Source organism: Ranitomeya imitator, chromosome 4 (assembly GCF_032444005.1).
Source record: "Ranitomeya imitator isolate aRanImi1 chromosome 4, aRanImi1.pri, whole genome shotgun sequence".
NCBI classification, from domain to species: domain Eukaryota; kingdom Metazoa; phylum Chordata; class Amphibia; order Anura; family Dendrobatidae; genus Ranitomeya; species Ranitomeya imitator.
Window position 1 is genome coordinate 235,725,464 of NC_091285.1, and position 22,014 is coordinate 235,747,477.

Genomic DNA, 22,014 nt, shown 5'->3' on the forward strand with positions numbered 1-22,014 from the left:
GCTGCCAAGGCAAACAGGATCATGGGGTGCATTAAAAGAGGTCTGGATACACATGATGAGAGCATTATACTGCCTCTGTACAAATCCCTAGTTAGACCGCACATGGAGTACTGTGTCCAGTTTTGGGCACCGGTGCTCAGGAAGGATATAATGGAACTAGAGAGAGTACAAAGGAGGGCAACAAAATTAATAAAGGGGATGGGAGAACTACAATACCCAGATAGATTAGCGAAATTAGGATTATTTAGTCTAGAAAAAAGACGACTGAGGGGCGATCTAATAACCATGTATAAGTATATAAGGGGACAATACAAATATCTCGCTGAGGATCTGTTTATACCAAGGAAGGTGACGGGCACAAGGGGGCATTCTTTGCGTCTGGAGGAGAGAAGGTTTTTCCACCAACATAGAAGAGGATTCTTTACTGTTAGGGCAGTGAGAATCTGGAATTGCTTGCCTGAGGAGGTGGTGATGGCGAACTCAGTCGAGGGGTTCAAGAGAGGCCTGGATGTCTTCCTGGAGCAGAACAATATTGTATCATACAATTATTAGGTTCTGTAGAAGGACGTAGATCTGGGTATTTATTATGATGGAATATAGGCTGAACTGGATGGACAAATGTCTTTTTTCGGCCTTACTAACTATGTTACTATGTTACTATGTTACTGCCCATGTGAAAATGAAAAAATTGAGGCGAAAATAATTTTTTTGTGAAAAAAAAGTACTTTTTCATTTTTACAGATCAATTTGTGAAGCACCTGAGGGTTTAAAGTGCTCACTAGGCATCTAAATAAGTTCCTTGGGGGGTCTAGTTTCCAAAATGGGGTCACTTGTGGGGGAGCGCCAATGTTTAGGCACACAGGAGCTATCCAAACGCGACATGGTGTCCGCTAACGATGGAAATAATTTTTCATTCAAAAAGTCAAATGGCGCTCCTTCCCTTCCGAGCCTTACCATGTGCCCAAACAGTGGTTTACCCCCACATGTGAGGTATTGGTGTACTCAGGAGAAATTGCCCAACACATTTTAGGATCCATTTTATCCTGTTGCCCATGTGAAAATGAAAAAATTGAGGCTAAAAGAATTTTTTTGTGAAAAAAAAGTACTTTTTCATTTTTACGGATCAATTTGTGAAGCACCTGGGGGTTCAAAGTGCTCACTATGCATCTAGATAAGTTCCTTGGGGCGTCTTGTTTCCAAAATGGGGTCACTTGTGGGGGAGCTCCAATTTTTAGGCACACGGGGGCTCTCCAAACGTGACATGGTGTCCGCTAAAGAGTGGAGCCAATTTTTGATTCAAAAAGTCAAATGGCGCTCCTTCCATTCCAAGCCCTGCCGTGTGCCCAAACAGTGGTTTACCCCCACATATGAGGTATCAGCGTACTCAGGACAAATTGGACAACAACTTTCGTGGTTCAGTTTCTCCTTTTACCATTGGGAAAATAAAAAAATTGTTGCTAAAAGATAATTTTTGTGACTAAAAAGTTAAATGTTCATTTTTTCCTTCCATGTTGCTTCTGCTGCTGTGAAGCACCTGAAGGGTTAATAAACTTCTTGAATGTGGTTTTGAGTACCTTGAGGGGTGCAGTTTTTAGAATGGTGTCACTTTTGGGTATTTTCAGCCATATAGACCCCTCAAACTGACTTCAAATGTGAGGTGGTCCCTAAAAAAAATGGTTTTGTAAATTTCGTTGTAAAAATGACAAATCGCTTGTCAAATTTTAACCCTTATAACTTCCTAAAAAAAAAAAATTTTGTTTCCAAAATTGTGCTGATGTAAAGTAAACATGTGGGAAATGTTATTTATTAACTATTTTGTGTCACATATCTCTCTGGTTTAACAGAATAAAAATTCAAAATGTGAAAATTGCGAAATTTTCAAAATTTTTGCCAAATTTCCGTTTTTATCACAAATAAACGCAGAATTTATTGACCTAAATTTACCACTAACATGAAGCCCAATATGTCACGAAAAAACAATCTCAGAACCGCTAGGATCCGTTGAAGAGTTATTACCTCATAAAGGGACACTGGTCAGAATTGCAAAAAATGGCAAGGTCTTTAAGGTCAAAATAGGCTGGGTCATGAAGGGGTTAAGATACGGTCCTGGCGCTTGCTGGTCTTTCTTGGGCGCCCTGGAGCCTTTTTGACAACAATGGAAGCTCTCTCCTTGGAAGTTCTTGATGATGCGATAGATTGTTGACTGAGGTGCAATCTTTGTAGCTGCGATACTCTTCCCTGTTAGGCCATTTTTGTGCAGTGCAATGATGGCTGCACGTGTTTCTTTAGAGATAACCATGGTTAACTGAAGAGAAACAATGATACCAAGCACCAGCCTCCTTTTAAAGTGTCCAGTGATGTCATTCTAAAGGTACTGTCACACTAGACGATATCGCTAGCGATCCGTGACGTTGCAGCGTCCTCGCTAGCGATATCGTCCAGTGTGACAGGCAGCAGCGATCAGGCCCCTGCTGGGAGATCGCTGGTCGGGGAAGAAAGTCCAGAACTTTATTTCGTCGCTGGACTCCCCGTAGACATCGCTGGATCGGTGTGTGTGACACCGATTCAGCGATGTCTTCGCTGGTAACCAGGGTAAACATCGGGTAACTAAGCGCAGGGCCGCGCTTAGTAACCCGATGTTTACCCTGGTTACCATCCTAAAAGTAAAAAAACAAACACTACATACTTACCTACAGCCGTCTGTCCTCCAGCGCTGTGCTCTGCACTCCTCCTGCTCTGGCTGTGAGCGTCGATCAGCCGGAATGCAGAGCGGTGACGTCACCGCTCTGCTTTCTGGCTGCCCGTCGCTCACAGCCAGACCAGAGAAGCAGAGCGCCGAGGACAGACGGCTGTAGGTAAGTATGTAGCGTTTGTTTTTTTACTTTTTAGGATGGTAACCAGGGTAAACATCGGGTTACTAAGCGCGGCCCTGCGCTTAGTTACCCGATGTTTACCCTGGTTACCTGGGACCTCGGGATCGTTGGTCGCTGGAGAGCTGTCTGTGTGACAGCTCTCCAGCGACCAAACAGCGACGCTGCAGCGATCCGGATCGTTGTCGGTATCGCTGCAGCGTCGCTATGTGTGACGGTACCTTTACTTTATCATGACTGATTGATCGCCAGCCCTGTCCTCATCAACACCCACACCTGTGTTAATGGATCAATCACTAAAACGATGTTAGCTGCTCCTCTTAAGGCAGGACTGCAATGATGTTGAAATGTGTTTTGGGGGTTAAAGTTCATTTTCTGGGCAAATATTGACTTTGTAAGTACAGTAGTTGCTGTTAAGCTGATCACTCTGACATTCAGGAGTATATGCAAATTGCCATTAGAAAAAATGAAGCAGTAGACTTTGGAAAAATTAATATTTGTCTCATTCTCAAAATTTTTGTCCATGACTGTAGTCAAATTGTAAATCAGTGCAATGAAAGTTTTCTCAAAGGGATTATACCTCAAGTACATGTCACATTTCTTTGCTAGATCGTACACAACAATTTTTTTGCTTAGAATTATTTTTTAAAGAGCCCATCTTTAGATATTAATGTTACATATTTGTTATGGCACTTTTGGATCTCTTTTGATGCCCTGTCAGAACATCTACCTAATGTATCCAGTATTCATCAACACATTTTGCCACTCGATCAGTCCCTTTTGGATTGGATCGTCTTGTACACAGAAAGCATGTTAATTTTTGCTATAGGCCAGCCTTTTTTGACTTTCAGGATTGCTACTTCCAATAGGTGGCGCTAGAGTTCAAGTCCTCAACTTCTCTGAAGAGGCTATTTGCTTGGCAGTTTTTAGACCCGGGCTATTTTTTATTAATATATATATATATATATATATATATATATATATATATATATATATATATATATATATATATATATATATATATATTCTGATTGCAAAGTCGGCATGTTTTGTCTGATTAATCAGAGGTCCCCTTCAATATTTAGAAACCTAATGAAAATCAAATTGTAGGAAGGAGAAGTGAAAAGCCCTTGCTGTGTACGTGAGTCAATACATGAATGCTTCCCCACTGAGGGGCAAGCCAAGGTTAGTTATCTAGTAATTAATCTACAAATATATGGCAGTTTCTTTGAGGGTTGTAAGGCTGTTCATTCTTATGTGCCATGTGATGTATTAGTTGGTTTGCTGTAATACTATCCAGATGCTACTTTGCCTATTAATATTTTTTTAAATATGGGGTCATTCCAGGAGAACACCAATGCTTAATAGATATCTTGGAACATTAAAATCTATCATTATGATATGCAGATGTTGTGGAGCCGCCCGTGCCTGTCACAGGAAACAGTAATCGGAGGTCTGTCAGCACCTTGAAGCCATGTGCTAAAGATGCCTATATGCTCTTTCAGGTAATGCTTCTAGACATGTAAATGTAAGGCGAGGGGGTGATGAGGGTGTGATGAGGGTGTGATGAGGGTGTGATGTGGGGGTGATGAGGGGGTGATGAGGGTGTGATGAGGGTGTGATGAGGGTGTGATGTGGGGGTGATGAGGGTGTGATGAGGGTGTGATGAGGGTGTGATGAGGGTGTGATGAGGGTGTGATGTGGGGGTGATGAGGGGATGATGAGGGGGTGATGAGGGGGTGATGAGGGTGTGATGAGGGTGTGATGAGGGTGTGATGTGGGGGTGATGAGGGTGTGATGAGGGTGTGATGAGGGTGTGATGTGGGGGTGATGAGAGTGCAATCAGGGGGTGATTAGGGGGTGAGGAGAGTGTAATCAGGGGGTGATGAGGGTGTGATCAGGGTCTAATGTAGTCATCTAGTCATGTAGATGTAAGGCTATGGTGTGATGAGGAGGTGATCATGGAGTGATGAGGGGGTGATGAGTGTAATCGGGGGTGAGGAGAGTAATCGGGGTGATGAGGGGGTGATCAGGGTCTCATGTAGTCATCTAGTCATGTAGATGTAAGGCTATGGTGTGATGAGGGGGTGATCATGGTGTGATGAGGGGGTGATGAGTGTAATCGGGGGGTGAGGAGAGTGTAATCGGGGTGATGAGGGGGTGATCAGGGTCTCATGTAGTCATCTAGTCATGTAGATGTAAGGCTATGGTGTGATGAGGGGGTGATCATGGTGTGATGAGGGGGTGATGAGTGTAATCGGGGGGTGAGGAGAGTGTAATCGGGGTGATGAGGGTGTGATCAGGGTCTAATGTAGTCATCTAGTCATGTAGATGTAAGGCTATGGTGTGATGAGGAGGTGATCATGGTGTGATGAGGGGGTGATGAGTGTAATCGGGGGGTGAGGAGAGTGTAATCGGGGTCATGAGGGGGTGATCAGGGTCTCATGTAGTCATCTAGTCATGTAGATGTAAGGCTATGGTGTGATGAGGGGGCGATCATGGTGTGATGAGGGGGTGATGAGTGTAATCGGGGGGTGAGGAGAGTGTAATCGGGGTGATGAGGGTGTGATCAGGGTCTAATGTAGTCATCTAGTCATGTAGATGTAAGGCTATGGTGTGATGAGGAGGTGATCATGGAGTGATGAGGGGGTGATGAGTGTAATCGGGGGTGAGGAGAGTAATCGGGGTGATGAGGGGGTGATCAGGGTCTCATGTAGTCATCTAGTCATGTAGATGTAAGGCTATGGTGTGATGAGGGGGTGATCATGGTGTGATGAGGGGGTGATGAGTGTAATCGGGGGGTGAGGAGAGTGTAATCGGGGTGATGAGGGGGTGATCAGGGTCTCATGTAGTCATCTAGTCATGTAGATGTAAGGCTATGGTGTGATGAGGGGGTGATCATGGTGTGATGAGGGGGTGATGAGTGTAATCGGGGGGTGAGGAGAGTGTAATCGGGGTGATGAGGGGGTGATCAGGGTCTCATGTAGTCATCTAGTCATGTAGATGTAAGGCTATGGTGTGATGAGGGGGTGATCAGGGTCTCATGTAGTCATCTAGTCATGTAGATGTAAGGCTATGGTGTGATGAGGGGGTGATCAGGGTCTCATGTAGTCATCTAGTCATGTAGATGTAAGGCTATGGTGTGATGAGGGGGTGATCAGGGTCTCATGTAGTCATCTAGTCATGTAAATATAAGTTATGTTGTGATGAGGGCCTCCCAGATGAGGAGAAGATGGAATACTAATTTCTCCATTCTATCAGTCTGTGAAAATTGGTGTCATCCAAGTGCAGTCTGGTGTTTTCTACACACTCATTGACTTGCATGGCTGAGTGCGATCCAAATATTGAATAAAACTCCGCATACTGTGATTTTTGTCCCTTGGTCCAGCTCTATCCGAGGAAAAAATCGGACATGTGCACAGTCCCTTAGACTAACACTGGTCCGAGTGCGGTCCAATATTTTGACCGATCATACGGTCGTCTCTACGAGCCCTAAAGATGATGGATGCAGCTTTCAATGGTGTTTACTAGGGTTGTGCATTATTATTACTTAATAATCTGATGAATGCCTTCCCCCGACTTCCTTAGGACTTGTGTCAGCTGGTTAATGCCGATGCTCCCTATTGGCTGGTAGGAATGACAGAAATGACAAGGACGTTTGGCTTGGAACTTCTGGAATCGGTCCTTAATGACTTTCCACAAGTTTTCTTGCAGGTAATTACAGCTATGGCTTCATGTCTGGAGCTGAGAGGTAGGTGATAAGTTTCTAGAGAAAAGTCTCATATCATGTTTGCTTTAGTTAATTCCACTTCTTTTTTATTTTACAGCATCAAGAATTTAGTTTCCTATTGAAAGAGCGTGTGTGTCCTCTTGTGATCAAGCTGTTTTCGCCAAATATTAAATTCCGCCAAGGCTCCAGTAGTAACTCCTCTCCTGCTCCTGTGGAGAAACCCTATTTTCCCATATGTATGAGACTTCTCCGAGTTGTATCTGTACTTATTAAGCAATTTTATGGCCTTTTGGTAAGACAATACATTTATTTCACATTTTCTGGGGGGTTTAGTGCATGTCTTAGAATTAGTTTTTCTTCTTGAAAGGATATATCACTTTTTCAATATATAAGTTGCAGCATAGAGGAAGAATTTTCTGGTAGATTAAGAAATAGTGAGCCAGTATAGTCTGTGCCATTGTGAGGAGTGCTAAGCTCCTTATCAATATCAATCCTATAACGAATCTTGTCACATGGCTTAGGATAAAAGCCAAACCAGAATCTCAATTTGCAGACACAGTGCTTTGGGGTGTTGCCCCTCATCAGTGCAGAGTATGAGATCTGATTTGGCTAGGGTGGGAGGCTTAAGACTGGGATCTAAGGGGTAAGGTTTCTCCTTATGGAAAGTGATGTGCCAGCCCTGGCTTATACAACTCTGGGAAAGTAAATATGCAAATGACCTCTTCAGAGAGGAAGAGGACTTGAACTCTAGTGCCACCTATTGGAAGTAAACTTGCATTAAACGTTACAGATAGTTGTATACTAATGACAGCTGTGAAAACTGACAGTATGCACACAAATCGCATAAACATCTATGACAACAGTTATTCTATCATTGTAGGACTATCTGTCACCAGATTTTGCTATTCAATTTGGCAGCAGCATAATGTAGAGACAGAGACCCTGATTCCAGTTGTCATTTAAGTGGCCTTTACACTAAAGGATAATCGTGATCGAGCATTGTAAAACAAATTGTTCTTTCACGATTATCTTGCCGTGTAAACAGGCTGACCATAACCCGATGAGCGATCGACACAGTTGTTGAATGGATGTAATGATCTTTTACACGGCATAAACGATCATTGTTCTTGGCGGTGCATTGTCCTGCATAAACAGGACTCACACAGCCGAGGACTATGGTAGCCTATATGAACGGCGCCATCTACAATAGATCGCTCAGGGTGCATCGTTTACTGTGGTCTGCCTCTGTAATCAGGCATACAAATGACCTCCGATCAGTAGTTTACGGATTTATGGTCATATTGTGTAAATGGACCCTTACTGGGCTGCTGATATAGCATTGATTGTATCACTAGAGGACTAGTAAATCTCCTGTCATGTAGTCCTCTATAATCATGAGCTCTGTATAACCCCGCCCCATCAATGATTGGCAGCTTCCTGCCTATGCACAGTGTAAACAGAATGTTGTCAATCAGTGGTGTATGTGGTTTATACAGAGCTCAGCGTTCAGAGAATTGAAAGATCTACAGCAGATAAATCAGGGATTTAAAGAAAAATATAAGATGAAGCCCAGTAAGTGACACATCACTGGAATCAGGGTCTCTGCCCTGTGCGTTGTGCTCTCAATGAGGTAGCAAAAACTTGCTGCCAGATTCCCCTTTAAGCAGATTTGATGTGACTGTGACCTTCTTTGTGAGGAGTTCTGTTGTCATCATACATTTAGGGACCCCTCTATCTGCACTGTGCTATTTGCGTTAACGCTTTCATGACCTGTTCATCCAATGTGAAGTCTCTTTATTCCACGTATGTGAACTGACACAATCCATGCTTCATGTGAGTTGAGGGCACTGCAGTGTCCAGAAAGCAGTGAATAAGCCCAGTTTCTTTTGTAGGTGACTGAGTGTGAGATCTTTCTATCACTATTAGTGAAATTTCTGGATGCCGATAAGCCTCAGTGGCTCCGAGCTGTGGCTGTGGAGTCTATACACAGGCTGTGCGTTCAGCCCCAGCTGCTCAGGTACTTTGGGTTGCACTTCTTAGGTTTCGCTTTAATAAACAGTTCATATAAAGCTTTTACTATAGTTTCTCTATCGCTTCATTGGGGGATGCAGGACACCATGGGGATATGCTGCTCCACTAGGAGGCTGACACTAGGCAGATCAGGTTTTGCTCAGTGTCCGTAGGAGGCAGACACCGGTTTGCTCCCAGACCTGATGTTACCTTAGGGCCTTGTTGTGTGTTATAGCTCACACTAGAGACTGAGAAAGCAATGTGGTCTGATCCACATTGTACCCTCTCGTGTCTACACAGCAGGACCCTAACCCTCTAACACATCAAGAGTGTCTGGTGTGGCCAGGAGGTTAGGTGGGGGGGTGGCCAGGCGGTTAGGAGGCGGGGTGGCCAGGCGGTTAGGTGGCGGGGTGGCCAGGCGGTTAGGAGGCGGGGTGGCCAGGCGGTTAGGTGGCGGGGTGGCCAGGCGGTTAGGTGGCGGGGTGGCCAGGCGATTAGGAGGTGGGGTGGCCAGGCGGTTAGGAGGCGGGGTGGCCAGGGGGTTAGGAGGTGGGGTGGCCAGGAGGTTAGGTGGCGGGGTGGCCAGGCGGTTAGGAGGCGGGGTGGCCAGGCGGTTAGGTGGCGGGGTGGCCAGGCGGTTAGGAGGCGGGGTGGCCAGGCGGTTAGGTGGCGGGGTGGCCAGGCGGTTAGGTGGCGGGGTGGCCAGGCGATTAGGAGGTGGGGTGGCCAGGCGGTTAGGAGGCGGGGTGGCCAGGGGGTTAGGAGGTGGGGTGGCCAGGCGATTAGGAGGCGGGGTGGCCAGGCGGTTAGGAGGCGGGGTGGCCAGGCGGTTAGGAGGCGGGGTGGCCAGGCGGTTAGGTGGCAGGGTGGCCAGGCGGCTGGTTCTTGCCACCTATCTTCGGCCCTCTCATCCTTCATAGTGAAACGGTGTCTGCAGGGAAGACTGACCTGATTTCAGCGACTCTCCTACCTGGGGCTCCTGATGACCGTCTTCCAGTCTGCAAAAGATGAGTTTTTCACCTCTATTTTTTTCTTCCGTTTCCTTTTATGGTTTTATCTCCCTTCCTTGGGACTGTTTTGGGACATTGTATGGTTTCTCCAATGAAGTGATAGAGAAAAGCAGATTTTGGATAATCCCTGTACAATCTTTCTCTGAGCCAAGGTTTTAGGCCAGGGTTGTGTTTTTTCTCGGTTCCATCTCCGACTGCTTTCTCACTAACTGATCAGCTAGGATCCAGTCGGTGGGTGTACCCCGCCGAGGAGGAGCTAAACGTTTCCTGCCTAGTGTCAGCCTCCTAGCGGCAGAAGTATAACTCCATGGTTACCTGTGTCCCCAATGAAGGCTCCGAGAGAGATTTTATGGTGATTACCCAAAATCTCCTTTTTTTATTATTGGAAACGGAGGTCATGGCTCTTACATATGTCTAGATTTCTTATTCGATGAATGATGAGCATCTCCATGATTGCTATTTATTTCTGTGTGGGCTTTTAGCTGATTATTACAGCATTATCGTTCCATATGTGTTTTTTCCTTTTTAACTAACCGTAACTTGTTTAACTACTCAGGTCTTTCTGCCAGTCCTATGACATGAAACAACACTCCACAAAAGTTTTCCGAGACATTGTCAATGCGTTGGGATCCTTTATTCAGTCCCTGTTCCTTATACCGAGTACTGGAAATGCCTCCACAGCACCCATCCCCATTGGTAATTTCTTTTCCTCTCGCTTTCTCTGTCTATCAGTCTCACCTTCTCTTTCACTCTGTCACTCTTGGTATTTGTCACCTCCGCTTTGCATTTTGACATTCTGGATACAGTCCCCATTGGGGCTCACAATCTATATTCCCTATCAGTATGTCTTTGGAATGTGGGAGGAAACCCACGGAAACATGGGAAGAACCTACAAACTCCTCGTAGATGTTGTCCTTGGTGGGATCTGAACCCAGGACCCCAGTGCTCCAAGGCTGCAGTGCTAACCACTGAGCCACCATTCTGCCCATATCAAACTTTGATGACTGTTCTTGGGGTGCGTGAAAGCTTTTGCTTTATTTACAGCTGGCTCGAGCTCCAGTGCCCCTGCCGTAAACCCAGCTACCCCAGGGATGGCCGCAGCAGCTGGTAATACAACTGTTCTCCCTGCTTTTGAATATCGAGGCACTTGGATTCCAATCTTAACCATCTCTGTTCAAGGCAGCGCTAAAGCAACCTAGTAAGTACACAAGAAATTCATTGTTATTGAATAGGTTGTCCAAGAGTAAAATCATTTTTTTTTAAGGCATTGATTGATTAAAAATAATAAACTGATGCAAACTCACCTCCCAGCACCTCTGTGAATCCAGCGTATGCCACTTCCAAGGTGTTCAATGTGCGAGAGCGAGGTCACATGTCTGCATTAGTGATGAGCGAATATACTCGTTACTCGAGATTTCCCCAGCATGCTCGGGGGTCCTCTGAGTATTTTTTAGTGTTCAGAGATTTAGTTTTCATCCCGGCAGCTGGATGATTTACAGCTATTAGCCAGCATAAGTACATGTGGGGGTTCCCTAGCAACCAGGCAACCCCCACATGTACTTATGCTGGCTAACAGATGGAAATCATTCAGCTGAGGTGAGGAAAACTAAAACTCCGAGCACTAAAAAATACTCAGAGGACCCCCGAGCATGCTGGGGAAATCTCAAGTAACAAGTATATTCGCTCATCACTAGTCTGCATTTATGTGATTTTCATGCTTTTGGTTATGTGAGCACCTACTAGCACGAGTAATAAAATGGAATCATGATGGTGTGCGCATCGCACTCTGTCACTATTCGGCAGTCATATAGATTTCTTTTCAGTTCAAATTATCCCGTTAAGTCATCTATTACTTGCTGTTGAGAAACCTATCGTTTTTATGCCTCTTAAAGAAGCACTGTCATCAAATTTTTTATCCACTTAATATATTGTAGTCATCATATTTTATAGCTTTGTCTACTTACAATTGTTTATTTTTCCTTTCTATCCAGATAATACTTATCGTTTCCATTAGATCTATGACATCACTTGATTAATAACTGACTAGCTGAATCCTTTTAGGCTCTATGTAGAAACAGGAAGTCAGTTTTCCCTGCATGACTCATGAGTCTCTGCAAATTGCCCTGGCAGGAGGAGAAGGGAGCAGTTGGGTCAGGAGGTGAAGGGGGGATGATAAATCCAGGGAATAGAAACTTCCTGTTACTACATAGAGCAGAGAAAAGAGAAGAATTAACTGGGTAGAAAGGCAAAATGAGCAATTGTAAGAATCGGATTTTTAGGATTATAAGATGCAGCGGACCATAAAATGCAACTAGGTTTTAGAGGAAGAAAATAGGAAAAAAAATATTTAATAGCATGTCCACTGACACGGTGATGGTGGAAATCTGCTGCTGAAGGGTAACAGATTGTGCGACACTGTTGTATGGGGACAGCAATGTCGCACAACCTGACTCTGCAGCTGTTGCCAAACTACAGCTCCTATCATCCCTACCTGGCCATGCATGATGGGAGTTGTAGTTTTGCAACAGCTGCAGAGTCCCATTGCAGTGGAATTTGCCTACGTTACAGAGAACCTGTCATCACGGTTTAATCTATTAAAGTAAAGATATGGCCATACTGGCCCTGATATACTGATTTAATGCATGCCTGTAGTGAAACAATCCGTAGCCTGGTTCTTGTTTCATTCACTTTAGAAGTTTTGGTGAAATAGCCTCTTCGTTTGTTGGGGCGGAACTGTGGACAGGGTCTTTGGCTCTGCCGTGGGCAGCGCTAGCTCACATCCATGTCCGGCAGTCTCTAGCAACATGGTGCGGGGTGCTGCGCATGCTCAGATTAGGATGAGCCAAGATTTATATCTGCGCATACACTGCCATCAGCGTTATTTTGATGGAGACCCCTGGAGGAGGAGCTGTGCTTCTTCCTCCTGTGACTCCACTGCCACCGCAGGGGTAAAAGAGTGTCCGAAACCACGATTCACAGAGCCATATAATATGATGAGTGCAATATATCAAGAGGATAAAAACTTTGATGGGAGCTGAGATTCCCCATAATGATTCCAATAATCGCACGTCATTCATTTACGGAGACTGAGGGTTTCAAGTAAGCGAAATAATAATCTCAGCAGTGACTTTCTATCCCCATACAGAAACGTGAGACTTTTTGTGTTTTTGTAGTGGTGACTGGAGAGGAGCATTGTATATTACCATGTGCAGCGCTTGTTCTTCTGCTCATACTCTTGCTTTTCTAGAACCATTCTCTTAGTCACTTGAGTTGCATTACTCCCTTTCTGTTGCAGTCTTGAAATGCTGGACAAAGTGGAACCTCCGACTATCCCAGAGGGCTATGCCATGTCTGTGGCATTTCACTGCCTGCTAGATCTGGTGCGAGGCATCACTACCATGATTGAAGGGGAGATTGGTCAGGCTGAAACCGACTCCCAGATATCTGCAGAAGAACCTCCATCACCCACCATTGAGCAGAAAGATGGCAGCGCTGCGTCTGATCCACCTGAGGAAGAACCAGGTTTTACTCATTTTCATATTGATAAAAATGTCACTTTGTGTAGAAGACTCGTAAACCATGCTTTATGGTTGGTTGGTTGGTTTTCAAATGTTTGCGTCTTCTGCAATAAACTTGGCTACATGTTTGATTCCTCCATATACTAAGGTGCTGGTCCTATAAAAGTGAATGGGCCAACATTATTCAGAATAAACTTTTCTTTAAAGGGGTTGTCCGGTCCAGATCAATAAGTCTGCAGTCACTCTATGTGACTGCAGACTAGTGAATCCCCTAAGCGCACGCCCTTTGGGGATTTGCCGGTTTCTGACCTGCGATCCATGGGTATGTCTGAGTTATACATACTCTCCGCCAGTGGGCAAAGCCCTGCTTCCATACACTTGTATGGAGCTAGGCCACACCCTCTAGTTGACCCCGCCCACTGGACTACATCACTAGACCGGGTGCAGCCTCCCTCAATACAAGTGTATGGAGCAAGGCCACGCCCACTAGCCGGGCTTTAGCCGGGAGTATGTATAATGCATACAGACCCTCCGGTCCTGAGTCCTCGCAGCACATAGCGTGGGCACTGAGGGCATTTGGAAGTCTGCAGTCACACTGAGTGACTGCTTACTTATCGATTTTGACCGGACAACCCCTTTAATAATCTTTCTTCTTTTAAAGTTGGTAGGACGGTTTGGGAGGAGATGATCAATGCCTGTTGGTGTGGACTGCTCGCCGCCCTCTCCTTGCTTTTGGATGCGAGGTAAGAAGAAAAGCTGTCTGTGCTTGTTGTCACACTGCTGAATGGTTCTGACATGACATTTCAGATGTTTTCAGTCCATTGGTTTTCACTTGATTTCTTGTGCATCTTTTATGTGTTTTGCATTTTTCTGTATGATCTGTGTTGGAATCTAAATTAGCACACCTTACTGCCATGTAATGTACAGTGCTACTTGGTTTGATGGCGCTATATAGATACTAATCACTGTAGTGGCAGATAACTGTAATAATAATAATTATATATATATATTGATATCAATAAAATAGGAGATGGGGTAGGGAAGGATTCAGTAGTATTGAATTGCTAAACCAGCTTGAGGAAACCATACAATGGGAAGTAAAGGGGAAGGAAACCAGTATTGTTCATAATCCTTATAATGCGGTCAGTAAACATAGTTGTTCTTTGAAGAGAATTGAAACATTTTACAAACAGCTGCAGATTAAGGAGAGACATTTTAGTACATGTTCCAGTATTCTCATCTCTTAAGATAAGTTGCAAAGTAATTGTTGGCATTTGCTTGGGCTTTTTCATAGGAATTGTGGAGTGACATTTTATCCACAGTTTCTTGGCTCAACTGTTCCTATAACACTATGTAACACAATTTTTGTTCCTGGCTCCCAAGTGTAATATTTCAACTGCTTAGTTTAAAGACTATGGAAAAGCGACGACATTCAGCACATACTTTGATTTTTTGACCACCGGCCGGAAAAGTGTCATATTTATTGTGACATTAAAAAAGAAATTATTATATTTTCGTTCATGCGGTGTGATAAGAAACAACACTTGCATGGTAAATAGACAAAGACAGTCAAAAGTCACTCAAAAAGGTTCAGAAATGAGTCGTTTTTCTAGATTTGCGAGTTAATGTAGTCCCCCATCATGTTTTTGTTATACTGTCCTTGGTAATGACGTTCAAAGTCCATTATACCTTGATGAAAGCACTCGCCTTGCTCCTCTGCGTAAGCTTCTATGTACTCCTTGAACTTGTCAAGATGAGCGTCAATGATATGGACTTTAAAAGACATTCTTTATCCAATTATGGCATAAATCTTTATGAGAGTCTGAACCACCTGCACATAGTTTTCAGCCTTGTGATTACCCAGGAAGCCATGAACCAGTGCAACGAAACAGTTCCAAGCCGCTTTCTCCGTCCTGCTCTGCAGCTTGGCGAACTCGTCACATTCTATGATCTTCTTGATCTGCAGTCCGAGGAAGATACCAGCCTTGTCCTTTGCCTTGGACAGCTTTGGAAAGAGATCTTGGAGGTACTTGAAAGCTGCCGACTCCTTGTCAAGAGCCGTGACAATTGCTTGATGAGGCCTAACTTGATGTGCAGTGGTGGCATCAGCACCTTCATAGGTTCTATCAGCGGCTCCCACTTGACGTTGCTCTTCCCCACAGAGATCTCGGTCCGCTGTGGCCAGTCCTTTCTGTGATAGTGCGCCTTAGTGTCACGCCTGTCCCAGAGGCAAAGGAAGCAAGGATATTTTGTGAAACCACCTTGAAGGCCTCGCACATCATACAACATACTTTCACGGAACGCTTTCTCGCTCTTGTCTTTATAAATTGTCCACACACATAGCAAAATGCATCTGCTGGGCTCTTAATGCCATCTAAAACAATAGCTCGTTAACTATGAAACATTATTCTCTTACTCAGCATACATAAATCGTAATGTTGGTTCGAGACTCCTGTGCTTTTATACTTGTATGACTACTATTGAACAGTCCAAGAACATTCTAGAAAGTTCTAAGGATGTGTTTCCACAGTCAGTAAACACTGCGGGTTTGACGCTGCGTACATCCACGGCGTCAAACCCGCAGCGTCCAGATGTTACAGCATAGTGGAGGGGATTTCATGAAATCCCATCTCCGCTATGCGTTCAGAGACGCAGGCAGCAGACCTGCATATACGGACATGCGGCACGTCTTTATAGACTGCAGCATGTCTATTTACAATGCGGAGATGCTCCGTCCTCACAGCGTAAATTTCCCATTGACTATCATTAGATGCAGTAAAATCGCATCTAATGGTTAGTCACATGTGTAATAACTGCGAAAACGCAGCTTACTGCGCATGTCTACTAAGTTAAATAAGGTCGTACCTTGTCACACCGCCGGAAGTCCGCGTCTACTGCAGTTCTCGCAATAACTTAGCTTACCGTGAGAACTGCCATGCACGTGACCAGGGGTTATCTCTGGTCACCCTAGGCTGGTTCTCACGGTCTGCTGACCGCGAGAGCTAGAGTGTAGGTGATCACCGGGGAGTTACCGTATTTTCCAGACTATAATAGGGAAAAAATATTTGAAGCAAAAAAGGTGGTAAAACTTAAAATACTATTATATGTGTTGTTATTATATATAATAGTATGTTATTATGTTAGAAGCTACGGGACCAGTGTGGTGTCTGTAAAGTACTGTATGAAGACGCTGGAGGGTGAGTATAAGAATGGGGGCACAGGGCTTATATTTAAAGCACCACTCCAGCACTGAAAAATAACACTGGAGTGCTGCTTTAAGAACCCATGGGAGAACTTTAACTCCCAGCATGTCTTGCAGATCCTATGGCATGCTGGGAGTTATAGTTCGCCACAGGAGTGGCAGAGTGCTTTATTGTGTGTTGTAGTGACTAACCTTTTAATTGTGGCAGCCAGCCACACTGTGGTGAGGTAAAATGCTGGAGCATCCCATCCCATCACACCACAGAGCGCTCCCTCTTGTTGCCTCTCCACAGCACAGGAGTAAGCTTGCAGATTGTAGTGTGGTGTCTGCAGGACATGTGATGACATCAGAAGAGGGAGGGCTCTGTGCTGCCATGTGATGCTCCAGCCCGCCCTCTTCATGACATCACACAGGTCCTTGTGCTGGAGCACTCAGCATCCATCCAGCACAGCCCTGGCAGGCAGGTATGCAGCGATCTTGTGTCCCCTCTGGCCCCTGCTGCCTCCTCCACCAGACACACAGATCTCCCCAGCTGCTGCAGGAATCCAGTGCTGGGGAAACCATGTGTGTCTCTGTGAAGGAGTATTCATTTGCTGCTCCTGACTCACAGCTCAGCTGACAGGTGGGTGGGGAAAGCAGCTAATGAATATTCACTGCACTTTAATGATCGGGACCATGTGGTTTCCCCAGCTGATTCCTAAGGGCAGGGATATTTTTCTGCTTCCTGCCTCCCAGTGCAATCCCACTTGCTGCTGCCCCCTCCCCACATTACATCCCTACCATAAGAAGCACCCACACTTTCCTCCCAAATTTAGAGGAAAAAAAGTGCATCTTATGGTCAGAAAAATACGGTATCTCCGGTGGTCAGCTACAAGCTGTGCTATGTTTGGTTGTCAGTCATCCAGATGTAGCAGAGCTGGACTCGTCCTGGGACACTCGTTATTAAGGACTACATTGGAACAGGGAGTATTTGTGTTTGTTTATTATTTCTCTTTATTTTCAGGAAATCGATAGCGTTGCATGGATTACTAGTATAATAAAATGGGAAAAATGTGTAGTGTTTAATTTCATTAAAATACTTTATTCCGCATGTGTGTGTGTTTATTTAACCCTTTACAAACTAGAGGATTAGTAATGGATAGGTATCTTATTGACACCTCTCCATTACTAAGCTGGCTTAATGTCACCTTAACCCCTTATTACCCCATATGCCACCACTATAGGGCAGTAGGAAGAGAGGCTAAGCGCTGGAACTGGAGCATCTTAGAAATGCACCATTTCTGGGGCGGCTGCAGGCTGGTGTTTGTAGCCGGGGGGCAGCCAATATCCTTGGCCCCTTCCTAGGCTATGAATATCAGCCCGCAGCTGTCTGCATAGCCTTTTCTGGCTATTAATTATAGGGGGACCCTACGTCACTTTTTTTTTTTTGGGGGGGGGGGGGGGGGTCACCCTATTTTAATAGCCAGTAAAGGCTAATTATACACCTGCGGGCTGAGATTCATAGCCTAGGAAGATCCATGGGTATTACCCGCTTCCCAGGCTATAAACATTGGCCCTCAGTCGCTGGCTTTCCCTGTCTGGTGCACGGGAGCCCACGCCATTTTTAAAAAAAAAATTAAACAGTTATTGCATTTAAGGCCGGGATCACACTTGCAAGAAACTCGCACAAGTCTTGCACCTCAGAACCCGGCACTGCCACCGGCACTCGGACAGGAGCGTTCAGCTGCATAGAAATACATGCAGCCGCACACTCCGGTCCTGAGTGCCGGCGGCAGTTTCAGGTATTGAGTTGCGAGAGACTCCCTCTAGTTTCTCTGAGGCCTGTCCCACACGTCCAGATAATTCCGGTACCGGAAAAATCGGTACCGGAATTATCCGTGTCCGTGTGCTCACGTGGCACATCAGTGTGGCACACGTAGAGCAGCCGTGTGCCGACTGGGTACCACACGCACCGTGCAGGAGACAGCGCTAGAGTTAAGCGCTGTCCCCTGCTTTGGGTGCTGAATCCAGAATTCATTCCTTCTTCCCAGCAGCGTTCGCTGGAGCGAAGGGGGAGATTACCCGGGAACTTTATTTTAACAACAAAAATTTTTTTAAAAAAATGATTTTTCATTCCTTCTCTCCAGCGAACGCTGCTGGAGAGAAGAAATGAATAGGGCTTCAGCACCACAAGCTGGGGGGACAGCGCTTACAGTAGCGCTGTCTCCTGCACGGCACACGGACTGCACACTGACAGCATCCGTGTGCGGTACGTGTTTTACACGGACCCATTGACTTTAATGGGTCCATGTGATCCGTGCGTTCCTACAAACACTGACATGTCTCCGTGTTTTCCAAACGGACACACGGTCCGTGAAAACACGCTGACATGTGCAGAGACACATTGATTTTAATGTGTCTACGTGAGTCAGTGTCTCCGGTATGTGAGGAAACTGTCACCTCACGTACCGGAGCCACTGACGTGTGAAACCGGCCTCATGTGTGATCCCGGCCTATCTCTTTATGTACCATTTTATTATTTTTTATTAGAAGACTACTCCGTATTGAATACGAATTGAGAATTTTTCCGAAAACAGACAAATTTCAAAATTTCATTGTCCTGATCACAAAAGCAAAGTTTTTGTGGAACAACTACTATGTTCTATTTGTTTTAGGCATAACGGGTTAGGAAAACACACTTTGTACCCAGGAAAAAAAAAATTGTTTGTTACATAGTGTAACGTGTCTGGGCCACTGATCCTCAGTGGTGTCTGAAAGGGAACCTGTTGAGGGGTCCCTGTTCTTGAACTCCTCTTCAGAGAGGAATATATAAGGTGGCTATGTCAGCTGCATATGCTTCCTATGGAAGCTCCGTAACAGCCCACTGGAAGACTACAGCTGACTCGTGGTTATAAGTCCACTGTTTTCATGATCGTACCCCACTCCACAGTAACTGATGGACGGCATGCATTACACGGCAGCCTGTCAATCACCATCCTGAAGAGTGGTGGGAGGCGGTGCGCCTGATGGCTAACTGGTTAAGTGTATTGTTTTGGTCACTGCGATCACAGACCTATAGGTGTCATATCGGGTACCATAATTACTGTAGCTGTCCAATCTGGTCTAAAGGGTTAGCCAAGGTGAGAGAGGCAGGTGATGTCTCATCGTACATATTGCCAAATACTATTGACCTCCAATAATTATGTACTACTAATTCCTTGTCATAAGTACTGTATATTCCAAACTAGATGGAGTAAATAACCACTGAAGTTCACGTAAAAATACTTAGTGTTATTACAAATGCTTATTAAAAACATAATAGCACAATCATATATAGTCTCAAATTAATTCCATAACTTGCACCTGCAAAAGCACTTTTCCACCTTAACCCTATGTAGGCTTCTGAATAGTGTCACTGAATAAATAAATCAAGACATATAATTAATGTACTTTCACATATAGCAACTCTATCCACCTTTACTGTCTTAAAGGGGATTTCCCACAATAACCTACATTTTAATCAATTCATCTTGGAATGATATTAATTTCCACAATTGGATGTGTTCTTCCCAGAGCCATAATTTTTTTATTTTTCCATCCATGTGGCCATGTGAGGGCTTGTTATTTTGCGGGACGAGTTGTACTTTTGAACAACTCCATTAGTTTTACAATATCGTGAACTCGAAAACGGGAAAAATTTTCCAAGTGTGGTGAAATTGCAAAAAAAGTGTAATTCCATAACTGTTTTTTTTTTTTTTTTTTTTTTTTACTATGTTCACCAAATGCTAAAACTGACCTGCCATTATGATTCTCCAGGTCATTACGAGTTCATAGACACCAAACATGTCTAGGGTCTTTTTTTTATCTAAAGTGGTGAAAAAAAATCCAAAGTTTGTTAAAAAGAAAAAAAAATGTGTCATTTTCCGATACTCGTAACGTGTCCATTGTTCAGGATCTGGGGCTGGGTGAGGGCTTATTTTTTGCATGCAGAACTGACGTTTTTAATGATACCATTTGGTGCAGATACGATCTTTTGATCGCCCGTTATTGCATTTTAATGCAATGTTGCAGCGACCAAAAAAAGCATAATTCTGGGGTTGTGACTTTTTTTGCTACACTGTTTACCGATCGGATTAATTCTTTTTATAGCTTGATAGATCAGGCAATTCTGAACTTGGTGATACCAAATATGCGCATGTTTGATTTTTTTTATTGTTTCATTTTGAATGGGGAGAAATGGGGGTCATTAGAAGTTTTATTTTCTTTATCGCCTCTCATTGGGGGACAAAGGAACCATGGGGTGTATGCTGCTGCCACTAGGAGGCTGACACCATGCAAATAAAAAAGTTTGCTCCTCCTCTGCAGTGTACACCCCACCGACTGGCATTATACTCTTCAGTTTAGCTTAGTGTCAGTAGGAGGTGGACACGGGTCTTTCATTAGACCCTTATCTACCTCAATGTGCGTCGTTTTTTCTTTCAGGTTTCCGGAGGGATACAGGGTGAACAGTCACACCTGTAATCCCAAAATACGGACTATGAGTACGGCGTGTACTGCCACCCCGTATCCTCATAGATCCTTCTCCAGGACCAAGAGCCTTAGCACACAAGCATGCTTAGAAGTCCGGTCCTGGCTCCGTCACCCACCCACTCGCCCACCAGAGCCTGTCGGTTGCGGAGATGAGGACGTCCATCAGCTCCCCGGACGTCTCATCCCCTTTAAGGTTAGTACCGGCGTGGGATGTTTGAGGTAAGTATATCCCATACCATCCCAGATATTTCAGGGGGTCTTACTAGGGGCTCCCATATACCTGGTCGTCGCTTGCACGGATCCTGCAGCACGACCCGGGTTTACCTTCGGCCACAGACCTTCAGGTTCTGCTATCCACGGCGCACTGCTCTGCGCCGCGGTTTTTCATGGGGCACACAGGCGCGGCAGGCTGGTGCACCGCTTCTTCCTGCGGCTCACTGCTCTGGCGCCTCAGGGGGTTTTCACTGCGGCACTCTTAAAGCGGCACTGTCTGGTAGGCTGCTGCGCCGCCTGTATCTTTTGCGGCGCACCTTTCCGGCGCCGCGGCCTCTCCTCGGCCGCCGACTCCTAATTTAGGCCCCGGATTCGGTCGGGGCCTACTTCCGGCCCTAGCCTGGTAGGCTGCTGCGCCGCCTGTATCTCTTGCGGCGCACTATTCCGGTACACCTTTCCGGCGCCGCGGCCTCCCCTCGGCCGCCGGCTCCTAATTTAGGCCCCGGCTTCGGTCGGGGGCCTACTTACGGTTTGCGCGATCCCCCACTTCCGGCTTCTGCGGGCGGGCTTTTTTTCCCGCCCGGCCTTCTGTGCCCTGCCCACCGGCGCCTCAGTGTCTGGCTCCGCCCCCTTCTTCCAGGGACACTCTTCTGGTGTGCGCACCGCTTTGCAGCTGCAGCAGCACCAGCTCTCGCAGCGCGCCCGCACCTTCGCATCTTCTGTGGGCACAGCACGACCTGCGCAGAATACTGCTCCTCAGGGCACTCCATCTACAAGTGGGACATCTTCCAGGACCGGGTCCATGAGCAGCTGCACTGCAGACTGACACCCCCCTCTGCCCCACTGTCCCCTAACCCTCTGGCATTTTCTTCAGGGACCTCTCAATATGTCTACCTCTAAAGGGGGCCGCTCTCGTCCCCCTACTTCTTCTTCTTCTGCCTTAGTCAAGTAC

At 45.5% G+C, this 22,014-nt stretch overlaps 1 protein-coding gene across 3 annotated transcripts in view; it reads left to right on the forward strand.

The window, feature by feature from the left end:
- Window positions 1–22,014, forward strand: part of MON2 (MON2 homolog, regulator of endosome-to-Golgi trafficking) — a 225,482-nt gene that overhangs the window by 85,119 nt on the left and 118,349 nt on the right. For all 3 annotated transcript variants that reach the window (XM_069764436.1, XM_069764435.1, XM_069764437.1), the window contains 8 exons: window positions 4,278–4,375; window positions 6,459–6,584; window positions 6,698–6,892; window positions 8,493–8,617; window positions 10,177–10,316; window positions 10,665–10,818; window positions 12,916–13,142; window positions 13,800–13,881. In XM_069764436.1, coding sequence (XP_069620537.1) covers window positions 4,278–4,375; window positions 6,459–6,584; window positions 6,698–6,892; window positions 8,493–8,617; window positions 10,177–10,316; window positions 10,665–10,818; window positions 12,916–13,142; window positions 13,800–13,881 — 1,147 coding nt within the window. The remainder of the gene's footprint in view (window positions 1–4,277; window positions 4,376–6,458; window positions 6,585–6,697; window positions 6,893–8,492; window positions 8,618–10,176; window positions 10,317–10,664; window positions 10,819–12,915; window positions 13,143–13,799; window positions 13,882–22,014) is intronic.